This window comes from Doryrhamphus excisus, chromosome 10 (genome assembly GCF_030265055.1).
Source record: "Doryrhamphus excisus isolate RoL2022-K1 chromosome 10, RoL_Dexc_1.0, whole genome shotgun sequence".
Taxonomy (NCBI): Eukaryota; Metazoa; Chordata; class Actinopteri; order Syngnathiformes; family Syngnathidae; genus Doryrhamphus; species Doryrhamphus excisus.
Genome location: NC_080475.1, coordinates 2,544,117 through 2,565,363, shown reverse-complemented (window position 1 = coordinate 2,565,363; position 21,247 = coordinate 2,544,117). Strand labels below are relative to the sequence as shown.

Genomic DNA, 21,247 nt, shown 5'->3' with positions numbered 1-21,247 from the left:
ACTTGAAAGAGTTTACTTGTTTAAGAAAGCTGAATCTGTGTTCAGTGTTTACATTTCAATAAATGTTTGTTTAAACTTGACACCTGTAATATTTGTTATCATTGTCATTTTTCATGTAAATTGAGGGAGCAAAAACAGAATCGGCAACAAATATCGTCCCAAGCAAAATCGGCAGTCCATAATCGGCCTGAAAAAATCCATATCGGTCTATCCCTAGTCAAAATGCTCTAAAATGGCCGGAACTGGAGAGGGGGTGTCTTTTAAAAATGGCTGATTGAATTAGTTAACTCTAAGCAGTTATTTAAAAACATGTATAAATACATACCACAGGATCCTTGACAATATCTAAGAGTGAGATGATGTTTGGGCCGCCCCGGAGGTTCTCTAGGATCTTTATTTCCCTCTTGATTTTCTTTTTCTTCACCGGCTTTGAAGACAAGAGTAACAATTGCAATTTCAAAATACCCTTAAATCAAATTTGCTACACATCTACAAGCGCCATACCTTTAGTATTTTGACGACCACTTTTTCGTTGTTTGTGATGTTTATAGCTTCGAACACCTCGCTATATTTACCCCGCCCGAGTTTCCTGACTAGCTGATAGTCGTCCTGGTTTCTGAAATAGGGAAACAGTGAAGAAATGAACCCCATTTTCAATCGGCGATAATAAACCACTTCATCTCTGCCTTACCCCCACTCAACAACATGGGACTCATAGTCCCAGTATTCCCTCGGTCTCTGTGTGTTTACATCAGGGTAAACTCGAGAGCGGCTGGGGACAGGGCCAGACATATTCTACACGGAATCTTCTCGAAATCTCCTAAAACAAAACACACCGACAAGGTTACCACATGTTAGTAAGATGTGTGTCATCTTATACACAGTGATCAAATAAATTACCTGGAAGCTTTTCTCCAGGAAGATGGTGACGGATGAATTGGAGCGAGATTAGTTGAGATGCCGCTGAAGTTGGAAAGCTACAAACACATTAACAGGCCCATTGTTAAGGCTTACCATAACCCATTTGAATCTATTTACATAACACCATTTGACTTTGAGTACCTATCAATACACTGATAAGGGTGCCATACATAAAAGCAAGTACATTATACAACAGGAATGATTAACAATTACGCTAAAATACAACAAACAGTATTAGAAATTCACCTGGATGTTAAATGGGGGCATCCAACCAGTTTAATCAGGAGGTACAGGGTTCAATACAGTCATCACTGGGGGCAACCTGAAGGGAATATCTTCTGTGAAGGGGGGAAAACAACAAAGTAGGTTGATTAAAATCAATGCTGTCAATAAGTCCAACTAAGCTAACGCACGCCATCTACTATGGTGCATACGACTAACATCGCTTTGATGTGGAGAAGCAAATAATTCCCTTAAATGATACGATCGGGTGTCACAGAGGTCCATGTGCTTGTGCTAATTTAAGGAGAATTTAATGAACAGGGCGGGTGTGCGCGGAAAACCTTACTGGGTCCACACCACGGCCTGTACAAGTGCAATGCAGCTAAGGCGCTAATGTTAGCAAGCAGGCAAGCCGGCTAGCCGGCCGGGATGCTAACTCGTTAGCGTTAGCTCGTCAAGTAAAAGAAGGAAAAGCCGGTTGGAAAGTCACATATAACACAACGAGTGAACTCCATCAGGATCTGAGGACGCCTCACATTACGTAGCTGATATTAAAAGACTCAAAACACTTATTTATATAGTCGTGGTATATTTAGCCGGCGTATAAGCTTCGAAAAATGTATTTCCTAAAGCTAAAAAGTGCTAAGCTAGCATGCTAAAATAAGGGGGGGAGTGAATAGCCTGCTTTTGGATGGCGAGGCAACTGGCTGACAACGCCTTAAAAAACACACCCAACGAGCACCGATGTGGCCGCGGAGAGGTTAGCGAGGCAGCTCTTCGTCTTCGCGGCGACCCTTCGCATGTAGAAGGCTTAACGGCAGCGACATAAATAAAGACGATTCGTGGTAAAATACGATTACCTCTCAGCGTTGCTGGGACGTCAATATGGCGATGCTCGGGATCAAGAGCTTAGCACGGGCGCCGTTTCCGGCAGGGGGCGCTCTCCTATTTTCATTTTCCTGATTTTTTTTTTTTTGCAGCATCCGCCTCCAACAGGTCTCGTTGTAAATGTTTACTTTTTAAGGAGCTATATTTTTTATTTGGATAATAAATTTATAGGGTATTTATAAGGTAAATAATAGAGTACAAAAAAGGGAAGTTGACTAAATGAAGATGCTCTTTGTTTTGGCTCAAACAATGATGGGACTGTAGCTGCAAACAAGAAACAATATCCACACCAATGTGCATCTTTTAAAAGGATGCTTCACTTGAAAGAAGAGCCTGGGGGCATTTCCTTGAGATAATTAACCACACGTAACTGAGACAAGACAGTATATAGTTGAGAAGAATCACATTGAAGTATCAATGGATCTTTGTCAGCCTGCTCGGTCATGCAATGCACATTGAGGAGAGTGGATAGCTATCATTAAAGGAGAAAGGCCCCACTCATCAACAACAACGAAAAAAAATAAAAATAAAACTAGCAGTGGCCGATACTGCATACGTTGGTATCAGTCGATACCAAGTACATTCAGGGCCAGTTTTGCAGATTTAGATACTTCTTACTTACAGTCATCCTATATTATCATTCATTACTGTTGTGTACCGATTCATTTTATCATTTAAATGTGTATAATGAGTATTTGAGTCATATTGAGGAGATTAGGCGAGGTTACTCTAACCCAGGGGTCTCAAACACACATTAGTTTGAGGCCCCCACCTTGATATGAAAGTTTAATGTTAGTGCGGCCCGCGCAAGTTTGATATGGATGCTGTATGGTATCATGTACCCAGAAAAAACTATTACGTTTGATTAATGTTCATGTTAAAGGTTAAATAACTGTTAATAGTTATCCTCCCTATCCGTGTGGAAGTGGTAAGTTTTTGGCTATTTAAGTTTAAAGGAAATAACTTGAAGGCTACCGTTTAGGTCGCTAGCTCTCTAGTTTGCAAGTTAGCATGTGTCTCAAGACCCTGCAGTTGCGCAATATGTTGTAAATAAAAAAAGTATAAATGTGACTATAGTCGTGTTTTGTCATGTCTACAGGGCTCTAATAATGCTTTGTTCATTTTAATCTGAATAAAATAATTTGTCTACCCACCAACTATACGTGGTTTCTTAAGTTTTTATTATTTGTACTTAACTTATTAACTTAACTTATTGCAAATGCTGATCTGAAACCGGAGCCAGCCGTGCATCACATTACTGATGGTCTTATTATGCTAGGAGTCCACTGGGCCGGCGCCAGTTGGCACCAAAGATAATGTGATTGGCGCGTAGTGGCGACGAATTAATGTTCGTATGTTGTCGTTAATTTGGTGCCACAGCGAGCCACTACGCGCCAATCACATAATCTTTGGCGTGAACTGGCACCGGCCCAGTGGACTCCTATCATCATCGGCGCAATTTGGCACGAGCCATTACATTCCAGTGGATTCCAATAGGCGCATTATTTGCGACATTTGGTTCCAATTGGTGGGTACAAGTGGCCCGACGAAAAATTTTAAACATTTTGAAATTTTCGTGCCACCAAACAAAATTTTTGCCGCCGTTACGTGCCACCACGAGCCAGTTGGGAGGCAGTTTGAGCCACTGCACGCCACTAGGCACCTTATTGGTGACACTAGGTGCAAATTGCATTGGAGCAAACTGGCACCAACTGGATTTTTTCCCCCCCAAAAGCCCTCCTCTGTCCAAAAATTATTGATATCGAGGACAACAGTCTTCATTACACCAGTATCAATTTGGTATTGGTATCACTACTATCGATAATGGAATCGACCCGCCCGCCCCCTAATAAAAACCTCAACTGCAGGCCTGCTGCATTACAGTGACGGACAACCAAAGGCGACAATGAGGCTGTAAGTTTTCATACGTTATGTGTTATCAGTCAGATGTTTCATTTCAATTATATGCATTGATTTTTTTTTTTTTTTAGCTTCACATGTTGGCTGATGTTCCTTCCACTTGTAACAGCAGCCCCAATAAGAGGTGAGACAATGTGATTACAAAGAAAAAATGGAGGTAATTTACTCCTATTGTGTTTCTGTTGCTTCTTTTCTAGCTCCAAGGGAAAATGTTTTAAGCTTTCTGAATGGTGAGAATATTATTTAGATATTTTTTATATAAATTCTGTTCTCTAATATAATTAATTTGTTTATTACTGTTGTTGTAGATGCACTTGGCGCAACCACTGAAAAGGCCAGGAGGGAAAATATGACAGGTACAAATGTACATAAAAATTAATTCACATTCTTGAATTTTTTGTATGGATTTTTAGAAATTTTGCAGCGCTATCAGTCAGACTTGATACATTTTTATTTAATTTATGTAATATATTGTAATTTAATACATTATACGTTTTTATTGGTTATTTACTTACCCGTTCTTTAGCCACTTCATTCTGGGACTCTGGCTTTTTAAATAAAGCACCTGAATTTGACCGGAAATGCTCTTTGTTTTATGTTTTTTTTAATCTTAATTTCTTAATTTCTAATTGTAATTTTTCCTATCAATTTAGTTTTATTATTTTTTTGTTTGTTTTTTTTAACATTCATTGTAAGAATTTTTTTTAACATTTTAACATTCATTTAAGAATTGTTTTTGACATTTTAACATTCATTTAAGATTTTTTTTTTTTACATTTTAACATTCATTATAAGATTTTTTTTGACATTTTAACATTCATTGTAAGATTTTTTTTGACATTTTAACATTCATTGTAAGAATTTTTTTTAACATTTTAACATTCATTTAAGAATTTTTTTGACATTCTAACATTCATTTAAGAATTTTTTGGACATTTTAAGATTCATTGTAAAAAAAAATTGTTTTTTTTTTTACATTTTAACATTCATTGTAAGAAAAGTGCAGTGAAAAAATATGACTGTATAGACAAACTGTATTTTTTTTCCTTATCTTTCTTATTAATTAAATTAATTCAATATATAATAATAAAATAACTGACTAATTTTTGACATTTTTGTTGTTTAGCAGATTTTTATTTACTTTTCACGAAAAAAATGGTCATTCACATTAATAACAGTGAATAGGTGTGTCCAAATATGTGACTGCTACTATATATTTATTGTTATTTAACATATACTGTGTATGTACAGTTACTATCTATTATATCTAATGATACATTTTGGCAGCTAATTGTCATTTCTCTGCTAATGCAGCACACAGAAACCCTCCAAACAAACCGGAGAGAGAAGAAATCGATTCTGAAGGTATATCTTATGTTTCTAAACAATACTGTAGTACAGTACAGGTATAACACACAAAGTTATGCAATAACTTTCATCACTGAAATAGATGTTTCAGAGGATCAATCTACTGAGCGTGCCAACCGAGATGCATTCGGAGGTAAACATTTTATGACAAATAATGAGCTTTCAGGTAAAATAAACACTCTTGAATATTTCAGAACCTGGAGTATCCGATGCAAACCTTGCTGATGATAGCAGAGGTAAGTGCAGTCGTTTGAATTTAGACCAGTAGATTATTGCACATGCCTGGGAAAAATGTAAATTTTTGAGAAATTATGAAGTATATAGCATATTCTAACGACCACCTTTCATTCATACTGCTGTATTTAAACATACATATTACTACCAGTCACGTTTTGATGAGGGTAATGATACTGCCGTCACAATATATTCAAGTTTAACAAGGAAAAAAAATAACAAAACCGATAAATGTGTGAAATTTTTTTTTAGAAATTTTTCACTAAAAGTTGCATGTTTGCGTATATTTGTAAATGAATGACCCCATATTTCAAAACCACATATAGGACAACCCTAAAATATTAGAAAAGAAAGCACTCATTGGTCCCTGGTGTGCTGCATTAACATCAGCCTCCCTCCAGTGGACAGGGGCAGCACTGCAGCTCCATCTATCAATTTTCTATGCCGCTTGACCTCCAATGAAATGCTTCAGTATTTGTTTCTAGATTTCTTCGGTATACCCTTTGAGTTGTTAAGTTGCTGTGAGATGAATTTAGCGTTTGTTGTGAGTTTTCTCATCGTTCATGATTGGCTCCTGCCAAATAAAGAGCTGCCTGGTCCTCACAGATGAATCTTATAGTCCGGTTGACTTATATCAGCTAATGGACCAGAATTTATAGTACTTTTTACTTGTTATGATGTATCATGAAGTGTAACGGGATTTATTGTCCTTTTTTGTAGGGAAGAATTATGTGTATATATGTATATGTATACACTGTATATGTATGAAATAATTTTATTTTATTGTCCTTTCTTCTCACTGGTGTGCTACCTCAAAAAGTACTCCTTTTGTACTTTCCAAGTAAGAAAAAAACATTTTTGGTCCTATTTTTTCTGGTGGATTGCAATAATTAGGCCTACATTGTATATTTATGTAGATTGAACCTCAAAGGACTGAAATAGACTGTACCCTAAGGGAACATTTTCTTTATGCTTTCAAAGATCTTGACAGCGATGAGATTCCTCGGACAAAGGAGGAAGTTAAACTGCCAACCGGGAGGCAGATGGAAGCAGCCATTGTGGATGCGACCAGCAGGACACCTCCTGATCATCAGAGTGCAGAACATGCTGACCTGAACAGTGAGGAAGACGGTGTCGTGGTTGCTCAATTAGGTGGAGCTGTCCAAGGCAGCAGTAGGAAAGGATCACCTGGAGCGGTCCACTTGCTGGCCCAAAGTGAAGAACTGATGGACCGGGACAGTTTGGAGGAGAGCAACATGAGGCCTGCTGTTGTGGACAGAGGAATTGACAATGACGGTGAGTTAAGTCACATAAAACCTTGGTTTTCATATACTCGAGATGTCATATGAGTCGGTTTTTCCTCAACAATTTTGACCACATTTTTACCCGTCTGGGTTTTTTGCTATTTATTTATCATATCACAAAATTGAGTGCCTAAAGTACGCGTTGCTGACCCATTGTATGCATTTTTTATGAAGTGCGTCTGCTTCATAACCCACCATGGGACCAAAGTTTGCATCTATTCATTCATTCTCTACCGCTTGTCCCCACAAGGGTTACGAGGGGTGCTGGAGCCTATCCCAGCTGTCTTTAAGCGAGAGGCGAGGTACACCCTGGACTGGTGGCCAGCCAATCACAGGGCACATATATAGACAAACAACCATTCACACTCACATTCATATCTATGGACAATTTGGGGTCGCCAATTAACCTAGCATGTTTTTGGAATGTGGGAGGAAACCGGAGTACCCGGAGAAAAACCACGCATGCACGGGGAGAACATGCAAACTCCACACAGAGATGGCCGAGGGTGGAATTGAACTAGGGTCTCCTACCTGTGTGCGCTAACCACACGACCGCCGTGCAGCCGCATCCATTCATCAGTTCACACTGTTTTCTGGATGTGAGCTGTGCGGTGGCCGAGTGGTTAGCGCCCAGACCTCACAGCTAGGAGACCCGAGTTCAATCCCACACTCATTTCTCCGGTTACTCCGGTTTCCTCCCACATTCCAAAAACATGCTAGGTTAATTAGCGACTCCAAATTGTCCATAGGTATGAATGTGAGTGTGAATGGTTGTTTGTCTATATGTGCCCTGTGATTGGCTGGCCACCAGTCCAGGGTGTACCCCGCCTCTCGCCCGAAGACAGCTGGGATAGGCTCCAGCACCCCTGCTACCCTTGTGGGGATAAGTGGTCAAAGACTAATGAATGTTTTCTGCATGTAAAATATGAAAATTTATTTTTATAATATTATATAATGTCTGCAACAAATGTATTATTTTTTAAAATATTTTTATAATTTTTTAAATATTTTTTATAATTTCTATTTTTATCATTATATTATTTTCTAAGGGTTAAGGTTTTGAAATTGATTAATAATAAAAACCAAAAACAGTATGTAGTATAACACTCACATATCCATGCCTTTTGAGTACTGTAATGATACTGTGTAGCTTAAGGGTCTTGAGATAGAGGAAGACTTTATTATTAAGCACAGATGAAGAAAGACTTCCTTTCAAAACAACAGATTCTAACCCGAATTCACTAAATGTGATCACTCAGGGTAGCAGTCTCAGTTATGGTGTGGTAACCAGAAAAAACCCAAAACATCACACATCAACGCAAAATAGCAAGCGCTATTTATATACACTTTGCCGCAAAGCATGCTGGTAATCAGGAAGTGCTCCTAGCGACGCTGCAATATGAACATGACAATAATATACACTCCGATATTTCCACAGAAACCACAGAATTTGTGAGCTCCGAAACACATCAATTAGGTAAGTCTTGATGAGATTACATTTTTTTAATTGAACAAATATCAAATATCATATATGTTTTTCTCATGTGTGTGTGTTTTTTTAGCCCAAGCACACGCCAAGTACCCTGCTTATTCCAGAAACTAGCCAAACCTCTTGGTGGACGTGATCCAAAAACCATGGATTTTTTTTTTTTGTTTAAGTGTGTTTGTGTTCATACGGCTTGTCATGCAACTATTAGGAATACTTTAGGAATACTACAATTGTTCCTCACTTCTTGGAAGTGACTCAGTCGCTCATGTGTGTTGACTCATAGAAAGCATTCTAAATCTGAGCTACAAGAAAACACGTAAAATGGGGTTTGGGTAAGTCAATAGTTTTTGTCGTGTTAGCAGATAATTGTGTTTATTTTAGGTAACATAGCTTGGTTGTGTCAAACTTGATTTCTTAGATTTGTTTTTTTTGTAACTCTGAGCTTCACTTTTTTTTATAAATAATAAAAACAAAATACCCAATGCAGTGTATATTTGATGAAAAAACTGCAAATAGTCATTAGTATTAGTTTATGTTTTTACCTTTATACCTTCTATTCAGTGTGCCTCTATTGCTCCGACATGTCTTATTTTGCCATTTTATTATTTTTTTAGATGTCACAAGCCAATAAACTATGCTAGCTATATGCTACACATTGAAGACTGGCATCTTAAGACATGAAAAGTACTGAAAACTGTACTGCATACTGTATCAGCATCATTTCCAAGTGTATAAGCCGATACTTTTTTCTTAAACTTTGAACCCTGCTACTCATACAGTAGTGCTGCTAATTTATCACCATGTTCTACTCTTGTGATATCTCCTTAATTCATATTTAGCACCATTTATGTCAATAATGTGCTCAAATCGGTCAAGAAACTGTGGCTCTTTCTTTAGCAGAAGCCAATCACAAAATAATTCACAACGAGCTTGTCAACCTAATAATGAATGCTAAACTCACCACACAGCGACTCAACACTCAAAAGGTAATATACACAAAGGAAATATACAAGACAAGTACCAATACGAGTTAAACATTTCATATTGGTACTTGTCTTGTATATTTCCTAGCTATCTCTTGGGTGTTAAGTTGTTGTGTGATGACTTTAGTGTTTTTTTTGTGACATGACCGTTGTACTGAGGCATGATCTCTTGCAATTTAGGATGGGTTAATAAGCTCTTTGTGATTTTTTTCATCGCTCATGATTGGTTCCTGTATGCCACAATATGTCATTGTGTGGCGTGTTGTAATCTTACAAACATTGACATTTTCTGGAAAAATAAAAAAGGAAAAAAAAAACCTGTTTGTGTTACTTTAATACATATATATGAAATTTTAAATTGGATATTGAACTCTGACTGCAAACTTGCGAGTGAGTACACGCAACACAGTTAAGGGATGCAGTTCAAAACCACTGTTTCATTTCCTAGTATTGGAGTTCACTGTACACATCCGATTGGCCTCCATGTAGCTCCTACAGACAAAAACAAGACATCAATTAGCGTAGAGTATTTAAATGGATTTAATAAGGCTTGTTCTGATGAAAGAAAATAAAATTCCACTTGACCTGATAGGGAGATTCTGTAATCTGGGATGGATTTTCCTCCTTTGCGGTTGCGACTGAAGAAAACACAACTAGTCAAACACAAATGGTTATACTGTAAATGTATGACTTACCATTCAGTTCTTTGTTTTTCTTGTGGAGGGTGACAATGTAGAAGACAGAAATAGCGATGAAGACGGTCAAGATGATATCACAGGCGATCATCGCTACTACAGACTGCATGCTAATAAGATAACAGGAGCCACACTCTGTTAAAACCAAAACAGACAGATGATACAATCAATAGCCGGAGTAAAAACAGGAGTAAAAAATAGCCTTACCTTGTTGTCCTGTTGAACCTGCAAAAAAAACAATGTTATTAATGGTAACTGTGTAGAAATATATCATTCAAAACACAAGGTTTTCACACTCACCAAATAGTGAACCGCTAATACAAAGTGTGTCCTTCATGCTTGTTTGGAGTACAGTAGTGATATTCCACCCGGGAGGCAAACAGAGGAAGTGAGGCTTTCATGTGATGGAGGAGTTTGTAGTTTCCTCATTTTATAAAATATGAACCAATGAAGAGCCGATTACTCACATATAAGCTTCATTATTGGAATAAGTCTACTCCGGTTTCCTCCCACATTCCAAAAACATGCTAGGTTAATTGGCGACTCCAAATTGTCCATAGGTATGAATGTGAGTGTGAATGGTTGTTTGTCTATATGTGCCCTGTGATTGGCTGGCGACCAGTCCAGGGTGTACACTCTCGCCTCTCGCCCAAAGACAGCTGGGATAGGCGCTAGCACCCCCCGCGACCCTCGTGAGGAAAAGCGGTAGAAAATGAATGAATGAATCAAACATAAGTTTGTCCAGGAAGCTAGTGGGAATGTTGCCCAGGCGGTGAAGATAAGTGGTGTGTCGGTCATGAACGAACGGGTCAAAAGAACTAGTTCTTTTTTTGTGAACAGAATGAACAGGGTCACCGCACCTAAAATACCCGTTCAGTCACAAATGCTTTTTTTTGATTGGCTGGAGAGTCAGTTCACCGTTCCTTTTGCGTACTTGACTGTCTTATCGTATTGTCACGCCAAATTGAACTAGTTCTTTTGACCCGTTCGTTCATGACCGACACACCACTAAGAGAGATCACAGGTTCACGACCAATTGACCGAAATTAATCTGGTGGCCAGCCAATCACATGGCACATATAGTCAAACAACCATTCACACTCACATTCATACCTATGGACAATTTGGAGTCACTAATTAACCTAACATGTTTTTGGAATGTGGAAGGAAACTGGAATACCCGGAGAAATGGCTGTGGGTGGGATTGAACTCGAGTCTCCTAGCTGTGAGGTCTGGGCGCTAACCACTCGGCCGCCGTGCAGCCCACATCCAGAAAACAGTATGAACTGATGAATGGATGCGGCTGCACCACGGACGAGTGGTTAGCGCGCACAGCTAGGAGACCCTAGTTCAATTCCACCCTCAGCCATCTCTGTGTGGAGTTTGCATGTTCTCCCTGTGCATGCGTGGGTTTTCTCCGGGTACTCCGGTTTCCTCCCACATTCCAAAAACATGCTAGGTTAATTGGTGACTCCAAATTGTCCATAGGTATGAATGTGAGTGTGAATGTTTGTTTGTTTATACGTGTCCTCTGATTGGCTGGCCACCAGTCCAGGGTGTACCCGCCTCTCGCCCGAAGATTTCTGGGATAGGCTCCAGCACGCTCAAAACCCTTGTAAGGATAAGCGGTAGAAAATGAATGAATGAATGAATGAATAACAAAAGTGAATTGAATATTAATACCCAAACAATTTAATACAAAAATCAGGTCTTGTGTCTGAAGAAATTCACATACACTTTGTCACCTGTGAAGAGATGTCAGATGGGACAATATGTTAATGAATCATCATCACTGGAACATCACACAACCACACACACACACAGACACACAAAGCATTTTGCACTTTTGCCTCACCGTGTTCTCGACGATGCTTTTTTTGATGCATGGAGATGGTGCAAAAGTAGGTGAGGAAAACCAGGAAGAGAGTCAACACCACATCTGCGCTAACAATACCTGCCACCATGCCAGGCTCGATGGTGTAGCACGGCACAGGGCTGTCTGACAAGTAGAGCACGTAACATAAGAAGAGTGGGTGGCACTGGAAAAAAAAGGCTAGAAACAATGAATCAAGCCTATGAATCAACCAACGGCACATAAAATGTCATAGTACAGGGAAGTTGTAGCTTACACTTTTCATGTATGGGCATTTACAACAATACTATCTGCCCCAATGGCTAGATGGGACACACACAAAAAAACCCAGCTCCGTTACCCATTTTTGGGTCCCGACCCACCAGCTGAGAACCACTGATACATATATTCTAATTTTGTTGATGTTCGACCAATGTAAATATTGCTTTTGGACCTATATTTATGAGATCCATTTGGTGAGGTCAAAAGGTGAAAAACTTAAATGCATTGACATATATAAGAAACATAAGAATATTACTGGAAATTACTTTCTGAAAATATTGAATTGCCCTAGTGTACAAGTTGGTTCTGATCCACAGGCATCATAACATAACATGACATAAAACATAACAAAAAACATAAAACATAACATAACATAACATAACATAAAACATAACATAACATAAAACACAACAAAACATAACATAAAACAAAACATAAAACATAACATAAAACACAAAACATAACATAAAACACAACATAAAACATAAAATAACATAAAACATAACAAAAAACATGACATAACATAACATAACACATAACATAAAACATAACATGGTATAAGACATAACACATAACATAAAACATAACATAACATAAAACATAACATATAACATAACATAACGTAACATATAACACATAACATATAACACATAACACAACATAACACAACATAACACATAACATAACACATAACATAAAATAACATAAAATATAACATAAAACATATCATAAAACATTAAATAACAAAAAACACAACATAAACATGACATAACATAACACATAACATAAAACATAACATAATATAACACATAACATAACATAAAACATATCATAAAACATATCATAAAACATAACATAAAACATTAAATAACAAAACACATAACATAAAACATGACATAACATAACACATAACATAAAACATAACATAACACATAACACATAACATAAAACATAACATTAAAACTGCAAGCAGTGATGAGCGGGCTCGAGCACCCCGACGCGGTCGGGGGTACGCGCGGGTCGGGGGTACGCGCGGGTCGGGGGCGCGCGCGTGTCCGGACGGGCGCGCGGACGCGCCGTACAAAAAACCGCAACGATGGGATAAGCGGTAAGGGAGTTACGGCACTTGCAATTTTCCGCCAGGAGGGGGCGACGCCGGCGGCGAGGCGGGTGCGCGGTCACGTCCCGTCCGGCGCCCCGAACCGCCATAAAAAAATTTGCGACCATCGGACCGTGCGGTAGGTACTTGCGGCGGATATACGTTTCCGCCTGTGGGTGGCGCTATACAGTCTATGCGCCCACACGGTAACGGACCGGAGGGTACCCCGAACCGCCAGAAAAAATTGGGTGCGGATCCGACCGTGCGGAAGGAAGTTACGGCTGATATACATTTCCACCAGTTGGTGGCGCTATAGCGTATGTACACACACTGTCATAGACCAGAGGGTACCCCGAACCGCCAGAAAAAAATTCGGGCAGATCCGACCATGTGGGAGGAAGTTACGGCAGATATACATTTTCACCAGTTGGTGGCGCTATAGAGTCTATGGACACGCAGATTCAAAGAGTGGAGGGTGACCCGACCGACCAAAAAAAAATTTAGAGACGATCCAACCATGTGGAAGGAAGTTATGGCTATATACATTTCCACCAGTTGGTGGCGCTATAGAGTCTATGTATACACACAGTCATAGACCAGAGGGTACCCCGAACCACCAGAAAAAATTTGGGACCGATCCGACCATGTGGAAGGAAGTTACAGCTGATATACATTTCCACCAGTTGGAGGCGCTATAGTGTATGTACACACACTGTCATAGACCAGAGGGTACCCCGAACCACCAGAAAAAAATTCGGGCAGATCCGACCATGTGGGAGAAAGTTACGGCAGATATACATTTCCACCAGTTGGTGGCGCTATACAGTCTATGTACACACACAGTCAAAGACCAGAGGGTACCCCAAACCACCAGAAAAAATTTGGGGCCGATGCGACCATGTGGAAGGAAGTTACAGCTGATATACATTTCCACCAGTTGGTGGCGCTATAGTGTATGCACACACACTGTCATAGACCAGAGGGTACCCCAAACCACCAGAAAAAAATTTGGGCAGATCGGACCAAGTGGGAGGAAGTTACGGCAGATATACATTTTCACCAGTTGGTGGCGCTATAGTGTCTATGTACACACACAGTCATAGACCGGAGGGTACCCCAAACCACCAGAAAAAATTTGGGGCAGATCCGACCATGTAGAAGGAAGTTACAGCTGATATACATTTCCACCAGTTGGTGGCGCTATAGTGTATGTACACACACAGTCATAGACCAGAGGGTACCCCAAACCACCAGAAAAAAATTTGGGCAGATCGGACCAAGTGGGAGGAAGTGACGGCAGATATACATTTTCACCAGTTGGTGGCGCTATAGAATCTATATACACACACAGTCACAGACTGGAGGGTGACCGAACCCACCCAAAAAAATTTGGAGACGATCCGACCATGTGGAAGGAAGTTACAGGTGATATACATTTCCACCAGTTGGTGGCGCTATACAGTCTATGTACACACAGTATAACAGACCAGAGATTGACCCGACACACCAAAAAAAATTTCAAGACAATCTGACCATGAATCAGGAAGTTACGGCAGATATACATTTCCACCAGTTGGTGGCGCTATAGAGTCTATATACACACACAGTCACAGACTGGAGGGTGACCGAACCCACCCAAAAAAAATTGGAGCCGATCCGACCATGTATAAGGAAGTTACGGCAGATATACATTTCCACCAGTTGGTGGCGCTATAGAGTCTATGTACACACCCAGTCATAGACCAGAGGGTACCCCAAACCACCAGAAAATAATTTGGGCAGATCGGACCAAGTGGGAGGAAGTGACGGCAGATATACATTTTCACCAGTTGGTGGCGCTATAGAGTCTATGTACACACCCAGTCATAGACTGGAGGGTATCCCAAACCACCAGAAAAAATTTGGGGCAGATCCGACCATGTGGAAGGAAGTTACAGCTGATATACATTGCCACCAATAGGTGGTGCTATACAGTCTATGTACACACAGTATAACAGACCAGAGATTGACCCAACACACCAAAAAAAAATTCAAGACAATCTGACCATGAATCAGGAAGTTATGGCAGATATACATTTCCACCAGTTGGTGGCGCTGTGTTTTGAACATGGGTTCTGGAGCGTTAGGTGCGTCCTGTCATGATAGACGTCTCCACCGAAAATCATAGTGATACGTGCAACGGGTGGCGAGGGATAATGAATTGAAACTTCTAGGTGGCGCTAGTGTGTCAATTTAGATTGGTGTCACATGGGAGCACCACCAGGGCCCTCAGGCCTGGATTCTGACCTTACGTGTAAGATTTCAGCAGGCTGTGACCTTCTGCGGGCAAAATATGAGCCTTCGATGGTCAATGGCGAAGGCTGACCATTCGCCGTGGCCACGCCCACCACATGTGCTTTACACACATCACAGTCCATCAACTGACATCATCAGTCTGTCAGTCAAACTGTGTATTGACTTTGATGTACATTGCTTCAAGGCAAGGCCAGACACCAGGCAGGGCCAGATAAGGTAAAAGTTAAGGTTAAAGTAAAAGTTTGGTGGCGTGCCACGCCCACATCCTAAGTAGCAGCCCAAAATCCTTCGCAATTTAACGTGGGCCATCCGTCTAGTGTCTGTTGATGCTACAACGGACTCATTCGGTCAAACCGCCTAGGAGGAGTTCGTCGAGATACGACCCCTACATCCTCCCCCAAATGGCCGCCGCCACCTAAAATGGCGGACTTCCTGTTGGTTTTAGAACATGGGTTCTTGAGACTTTTTTGTGCGTCCTGTCACAAGTGATGTCTCCTCCGAAAATCATGCCCATACGTGCAACGGGAGGCGAGGGATAATTATTTTAAAAGTTGTAGGTGGCGCTAGTGAGTCAATTTGGCTTGGTTTCAAATGGGGGCCCCACCAGGGCCCTCAGGCTTGGAATCTGCCCCCCCTTATGAGTTTTCAAGCACATGCGACCTTCTGCGGGCGAATGATGACCCTTTCTTTGTAAACGGCGAGGCCTGAGCATTCGCCGCCAGGCCACGCCCACCACGTGCGCTTTTCCTGCATCATGGTCCATCAACAGGCTTCACCAGGCTGTCAGGCAGTGACCTTGTGACCTCGGTGTTCATCTGATGAATCTCCTGCCAGAAAAGGCCTCATGTAGTTGACACGCCTTTAGCCTGTCGCCAATAGGTGGCGCTGCGACGAAATCAGGAAGTGACCTACGGGGACTTTCGGGGCGAGGCCATGATCACATGTACCAAGTATGATGAAGATCTGACCACGTGGAGCCAAGTTATTCACGTCTACAGTTACGCTCAGCGTGCAAGGCCCGGACAGATGAAAAAGGGCAAAATTTGGGGGCGTGCCACGCCCACATCGTATGGAATATCCCAAAATCCTTCGCAATTTAACGTCGGCCATCCGTCTAGTGTCCGTTGATGCAACAACGGACTCATTCGGTCAAACCCCCTAGGAGGAGTTCGTCGAGATACGACCCCAACTTCTGGCCCGAAAAAGGCCGGCGCCATCCAAAATGGCCGACTTCCTGTTCGTTTTCCAATATGGGTTCTTGAGACTTTTTAGTCCGTCCTGTCACGATAGACGTCTCCACCAAGTTTCGTGACGATAGGTGAAACTGGTGTCGGGGGCCAATTTTTTTTAAATTTCAAGGTGGCGCTAGAGAGCCAATTTTGGAACATTATATTTGAAACCCATAAAATATAAAATTTTTCGCCAGACCTGATGCGCTCAGCAAATTTGGTGAGTTTTCGGGCATGTTCAGGCCCTCAAAATGGCCGTCCTTTTGTCAGAATAATAATAATAATAATAATTAAAACTGCAAGCAGTGATGAGCGGGCTCGAGCACCCCGACGCGGTCGGGGGTACGCGCGGGTCGGGGGTACACGCGGGTCGGGGGCGCGCGCGTGTTTGGACGGGCGCGCGGACGCACCGTACGAAAAACCGCAACGATGGGATAAGCGGTAAGGGAGTTACGGCACTTGCAATTTTCCGCCCGGAGGGGGCGACGCTGGCGGGGAGGCTGGTGCGCGGTCACGTCCCGTCCGGCGCCCCGAACCGCCATAAAAAAATTTGCGACGATCGGACCGTGCGGTAGGTACTTGCGGCGGATATACGTTTCCGCCTGTGGGTGGCGCTATACAGTCTATGCGCCCACACGGTAACGGACCGGAGGGTACCCCGAACCACCAGAAAAAATTAGGTGCCGATCCGACCGTGCGGAAGGAAGTTACGGCTGATATACATTTCCACCAGTTGGTGGCGCTATAGCGTATGTACACACACTGTCATAGACCAAAGGGTACCCCGAACCACCAGAAAAAAATTCGGGCAGATCCGACCATGTGGGAGGAAGTTACGGCAGATATACATTTCCACCAGTTGGTGGCGCTATAGAGTCTATGGACACGCAGATTCAAAGAGTGGAGGGTGACCCGACCGACCAAAAAAAAATTAGGGACCGATCCAACCATGTGGAAGGAAGTTACAGCTGATATACATTTCCACCAGTTGGTGGCGCTATAGAATCTATGGAGACGCAGATTCAAAGAGTGGAGGGTGACCCGACCGACCCAAAAAAATTTTAGAGACGATCCGACCATGTGGAAGGAAGTTACGGCTATATACATTTCCACCAGTTGGTGGCGCTATAGAGTCTATGTACACAAAGAGTCATAGACCAGAGGGTACCCCAAACCACCAGAAAAAATTTGGGACCGATCCGACATTGTGGAAGGAAGTTACGGCAGATATACATTTTCACCAGTTGGTGGCGCTATAGAGTCTACGTACACACACAGTCATAGACCAGAGGGTACCCCAAACCACCAGAAAAAATTTGGGGCCGATCCGACCATGTGGAAGGAAGTTACAGCTGATATACATTTCTACCAGTTGGTGGCGCTATAGCGTATGTACACACACTGTCATAGACCAGAGGGTACCCCGAACCACTGGAAAAAAATTCGGGCAGATCCGACCATGTGGGAGGAAGTTACGGCAGATATACATTTCCACCAGTTGGTGGCGCTATAGAGTCTATGGACACGCAGATTCAAAGAGTGGAGGGTGACCCGACCGACCAAAAAAATTTAGAGACGATCCGACCATGTGGGAGAAAGTTACGGCAGATATAAATTTCCACCAGTTGGTGGCGCTATACAGTCTATGTACACACACAGTAATAGACCAGAGGGTACCCCAAACCACCAGAAAAAATTTGGGGCCGATGCGACCAAGTGGAAGGAAGTTACAGCTGATATACATTTCCACCAGTTGGTGGCGCTATAGTGTATGTACACACACAGTCATAGACCAGAGGGTACCCCAAACCACCAGAAAAAAATTTAGACAGATCGGACCAAGTGGGAGGAAGTGACGGCAGATATACATTTTCACCAGTTGGTGGCGCTATAGAGTCTATGTACACACCCAGTCATAGACTGGAGGGTATCCCAAACCACCAGAAAAAATTTGGGGCAGATCCGACCATGTGGAAGGAAGTTACAGCTGATATACATTGCCACCAATAGGTGGTGCTATACAGTCTATGTACACACAGCATAACAGACCAAAGATTGACCCAACACACCAAAAAAATTTCAAGACAATCTGACCATGAATCAGGAAGTTACGGCAGATATACATTTCCACCAGTTGGTGGCGCTATAGAGTCCATATACACACACAGTCACAGACTGGAGGGTGACCGAACCCACCCAAAAAAATTAGGAGACGATCCGACCATGCGTGAGGAAGTTACAGCAGATATACATTTCCACCAGTTGGTGGCGCTGTGTTTTGAACATGGGTTCTGGAGCGTTAGGTGCGTCCTGTCATGATAGACGTCTCCACCGAAAATCATAGCGATACGTGCCACGGGTGGCGAGGGATAATGAATTGAAACTTCTAGGTGGCGCTAGTGTGTCAATTTAGATTGGTGTCACATGGGAGCACCACCAGGGCGCTCAGGCCTGGATTATGAGCTTGCGTGTAAGATTTCAGCAGCCTGTGACCTTCTGCGGGCAGAATATGAGCCTTCGATGGTCAATGGCGAAGGCTGACCATTCGCCGTGGCCACGCCCACCACATGTGCTTTACACACATCACAGTCCATCAACTGACATCATCAGTCTGTCAGTCAAACTGTGTATTGACTTTGATGTACATTGCTTCAAGGCAAGGCCAGACACCAGGCAGGGCCAGATAAGGTAAAAGTTAAGGTTAAAGTAAAAGTTTGGTGGCGTGCCACGCCCACATCCTAAGTAGCAGCCCAAAATCCTTCGCAATTTAACGTGGGCCATCCGTCTAGTGTCCGTTGATACTACAACGGACTCATTCGGTCAAACCCTCTAGGAGGAGTTCGTCGAGATACGACCCCTACATCCTCCCCCAAATGGCCGCCGCCACCTAAAATGGCCGACTTCCTGTTGGTTTTTGAACATGGGTTCTTGAGACTTTTTTGTGCATCCTGTCACGAGTGATGTCTCCTCCGAAAATCATGCCCATACGTGCAACAGGAGGCGAGGGATAATGATTTTAAAACTTGTAGGTGGCGCTAGTGAGTCAATTTGGCTTGGTTTCAAATGGGGGCCCCACCAGGGCCCTCAGGCCTGGAATCTGCCCCCCCTTATGAGTTTTCAAGCACATGCGACCTTCTGCGGGCGAATGATGACCCTTTCTTTGTAAACGGCGAGGCCTGAGCATTCGCCGCCAGGCCACGCCCACCACGTGCGCTTTTCCTGCATCATGGTCCATCAACAGGCTTCACCAGGCTGTCAGGCAGTGACCTTGTGACCTCGGTGTTCATCTGATGAATCTCCTGCCAGAAAAGGCCTCATGTAGATCACACGCCTTTAGCCTGTCGCCAATAGGTGGCGCTGCGACGAAATCAGGAAGTGACCTACGGGGACCTTCGGGGCGGGGCCATGATCACATGTACCAAGTATGATGAAGATCTGACCACGTGGAGCCAAGTTATTCACGTCTACAGTTACGCTCAGCATGCAAGGCCCGGACAGATGAAAAAGGGCAAAATTTGGGGGCGTGCCACGCCCACATCGTACGGAATATCCCAAAATCCTTCGCAATTTAACGTCGGCCATCCGTCTAGTGTCCGTTGACGCAACAACGGACTCATTCGGTCAAACCCCCTAGGAGGAGTTCGTCGAGATACGACCCCAACTTCTGGCCCGAAAAAGGCCGGCGCCATCCAAAATGGCCGACTTCCTGTTCGTTTTACAATATGGGTTCTTGAGACTTTTTGGTCCGTCCTGTCACGATAGACGTCTCCACCAAGTTTCGTGACGATCGGTGAAACTGGTGGCGGGGGCCAATTTTTTTTAAATTTCAAGGTGGCGCTAGAGAGCCAATTTTGGAACATTATATTTGAAACCCATAAAATATCAAATTTTTCGCCAGACCTGATGCGCTCGCCAAATTTGGTGAGTTTTCGGGCATGTTCAGGCCCTCAAAATGGCGCTCAAAGGCGGAGAAGAATAATAATAATAATAAAAAGAAACGGAACGATTACAATAGGGCTTTCGCACTGGTCAGTGCTCGAGCCCTAATTAAAACTGCGAGCAGTGATGAGCGGGCTCGAGCACCCCGACGCGGTCGGGGTTACGCGCGGGTCGGGGGTGCGCGCGGGTCGGGGGCGCGCGCGCGACCGGACGGGCGTGCGGACGCGCCATACGAAAAACCGCGGCGATCGGATAAGCGGTAAGGGAGTTACGGCATTTACAAATTTCCGACAGGAGGGGGCGACGCCGGCGGCGAGGCGGGTGCGCGGTCACGTCCCGTCCGACGACCCGAACCGCCATAAAAAAAATTCGCAACGATCGGACCGTGCGGTAGTTACTTGTGGCGGATATACGTTACCGCCTGTTGGTGGCGCTATACAGTCTATGCGCCCACATGGGAACGGACCAGAGGGTACCCCGAACCACCAGAAAAAAATTCGGGCAGATCCGACCATGTGGGAGGAAGT

The 21,247-nt window shown here is 42.9% G+C and overlaps 3 protein-coding genes across 8 annotated transcripts in view; all 3 read right to left on the bottom strand.

Annotated features, from left to right (window-relative positions):
• LOC131137138 (casein kinase II subunit alpha) overlaps positions 1-21,247 on the bottom strand; it is a 59,224-nt gene that overhangs the window by 6,506 nt on the left and 31,471 nt on the right. Inside the window, exons 2-7 of one of the 3 annotated variants that reach the window (XM_058084728.1) lie at positions 6,666-6,819; positions 1,168-1,259; positions 901-977; positions 692-820; positions 505-616; positions 326-427 (exon numbers count right to left, since the gene is read on the bottom strand). In XM_058084728.1, the coding sequence (XP_057940711.1) occupies positions 326-427; positions 505-616; positions 692-792 (315 nt within the window). In that variant the 5' untranslated portion in view covers positions 793-820; positions 901-977; positions 1,168-1,259; positions 6,666-6,819. Of the gene's footprint in view, positions 1-325; positions 428-504; positions 617-691; positions 821-900; positions 978-1,167; positions 1,260-1,874; positions 2,081-6,665; positions 6,820-21,247 lie in introns of those variants that run through there. The other 2 variants (XM_058084726.1, XM_058084727.1) reach the window with 2 other exon arrangements.
• Positions 9,420-10,599, bottom strand: tyrobp (transmembrane immune signaling adaptor TYROBP). 2 transcript variants are annotated; one of them, XM_058084739.1, is made up of 5 exons: positions 10,325-10,599; positions 10,232-10,249; positions 10,025-10,159; positions 9,915-9,982; positions 9,420-9,821 (listed from the first exon to the last, which is right to left on the bottom strand). In XM_058084739.1, exons 1-5 carry the CDS (start codon positions 10,359-10,361, stop codon positions 9,774-9,776), a joined length of 306 nt encoding a protein of 101 aa, XP_057940722.1. In that variant the 5' UTR covers positions 10,362-10,599; the 3' UTR covers positions 9,420-9,773. The 2 variants fall into 2 exon arrangements, with proteins under 2 accessions (XP_057940722.1, XP_057940723.1); XM_058084740.1 differs by having other exon boundaries at positions 9,915-9,967.
• hcst (hematopoietic cell signal transducer) overlaps positions 11,605-21,247 on the bottom strand; it is a 44,200-nt gene continuing 34,557 nt past the window's right edge. For all 3 annotated transcript variants that reach the window (XM_058084734.1, XM_058084735.1, XM_058084738.1), the window contains 2 exons: positions 11,880-12,023; positions 11,605-11,769 (listed from right to left, as the gene is read on the bottom strand). In XM_058084734.1, coding sequence (XP_057940717.1) covers positions 11,729-11,769; positions 11,880-12,023 — 185 coding nt within the window. In that variant the 3' untranslated portion in view covers positions 11,605-11,728. The remainder of the gene's footprint in view (positions 11,770-11,879; positions 12,024-21,247) is intronic.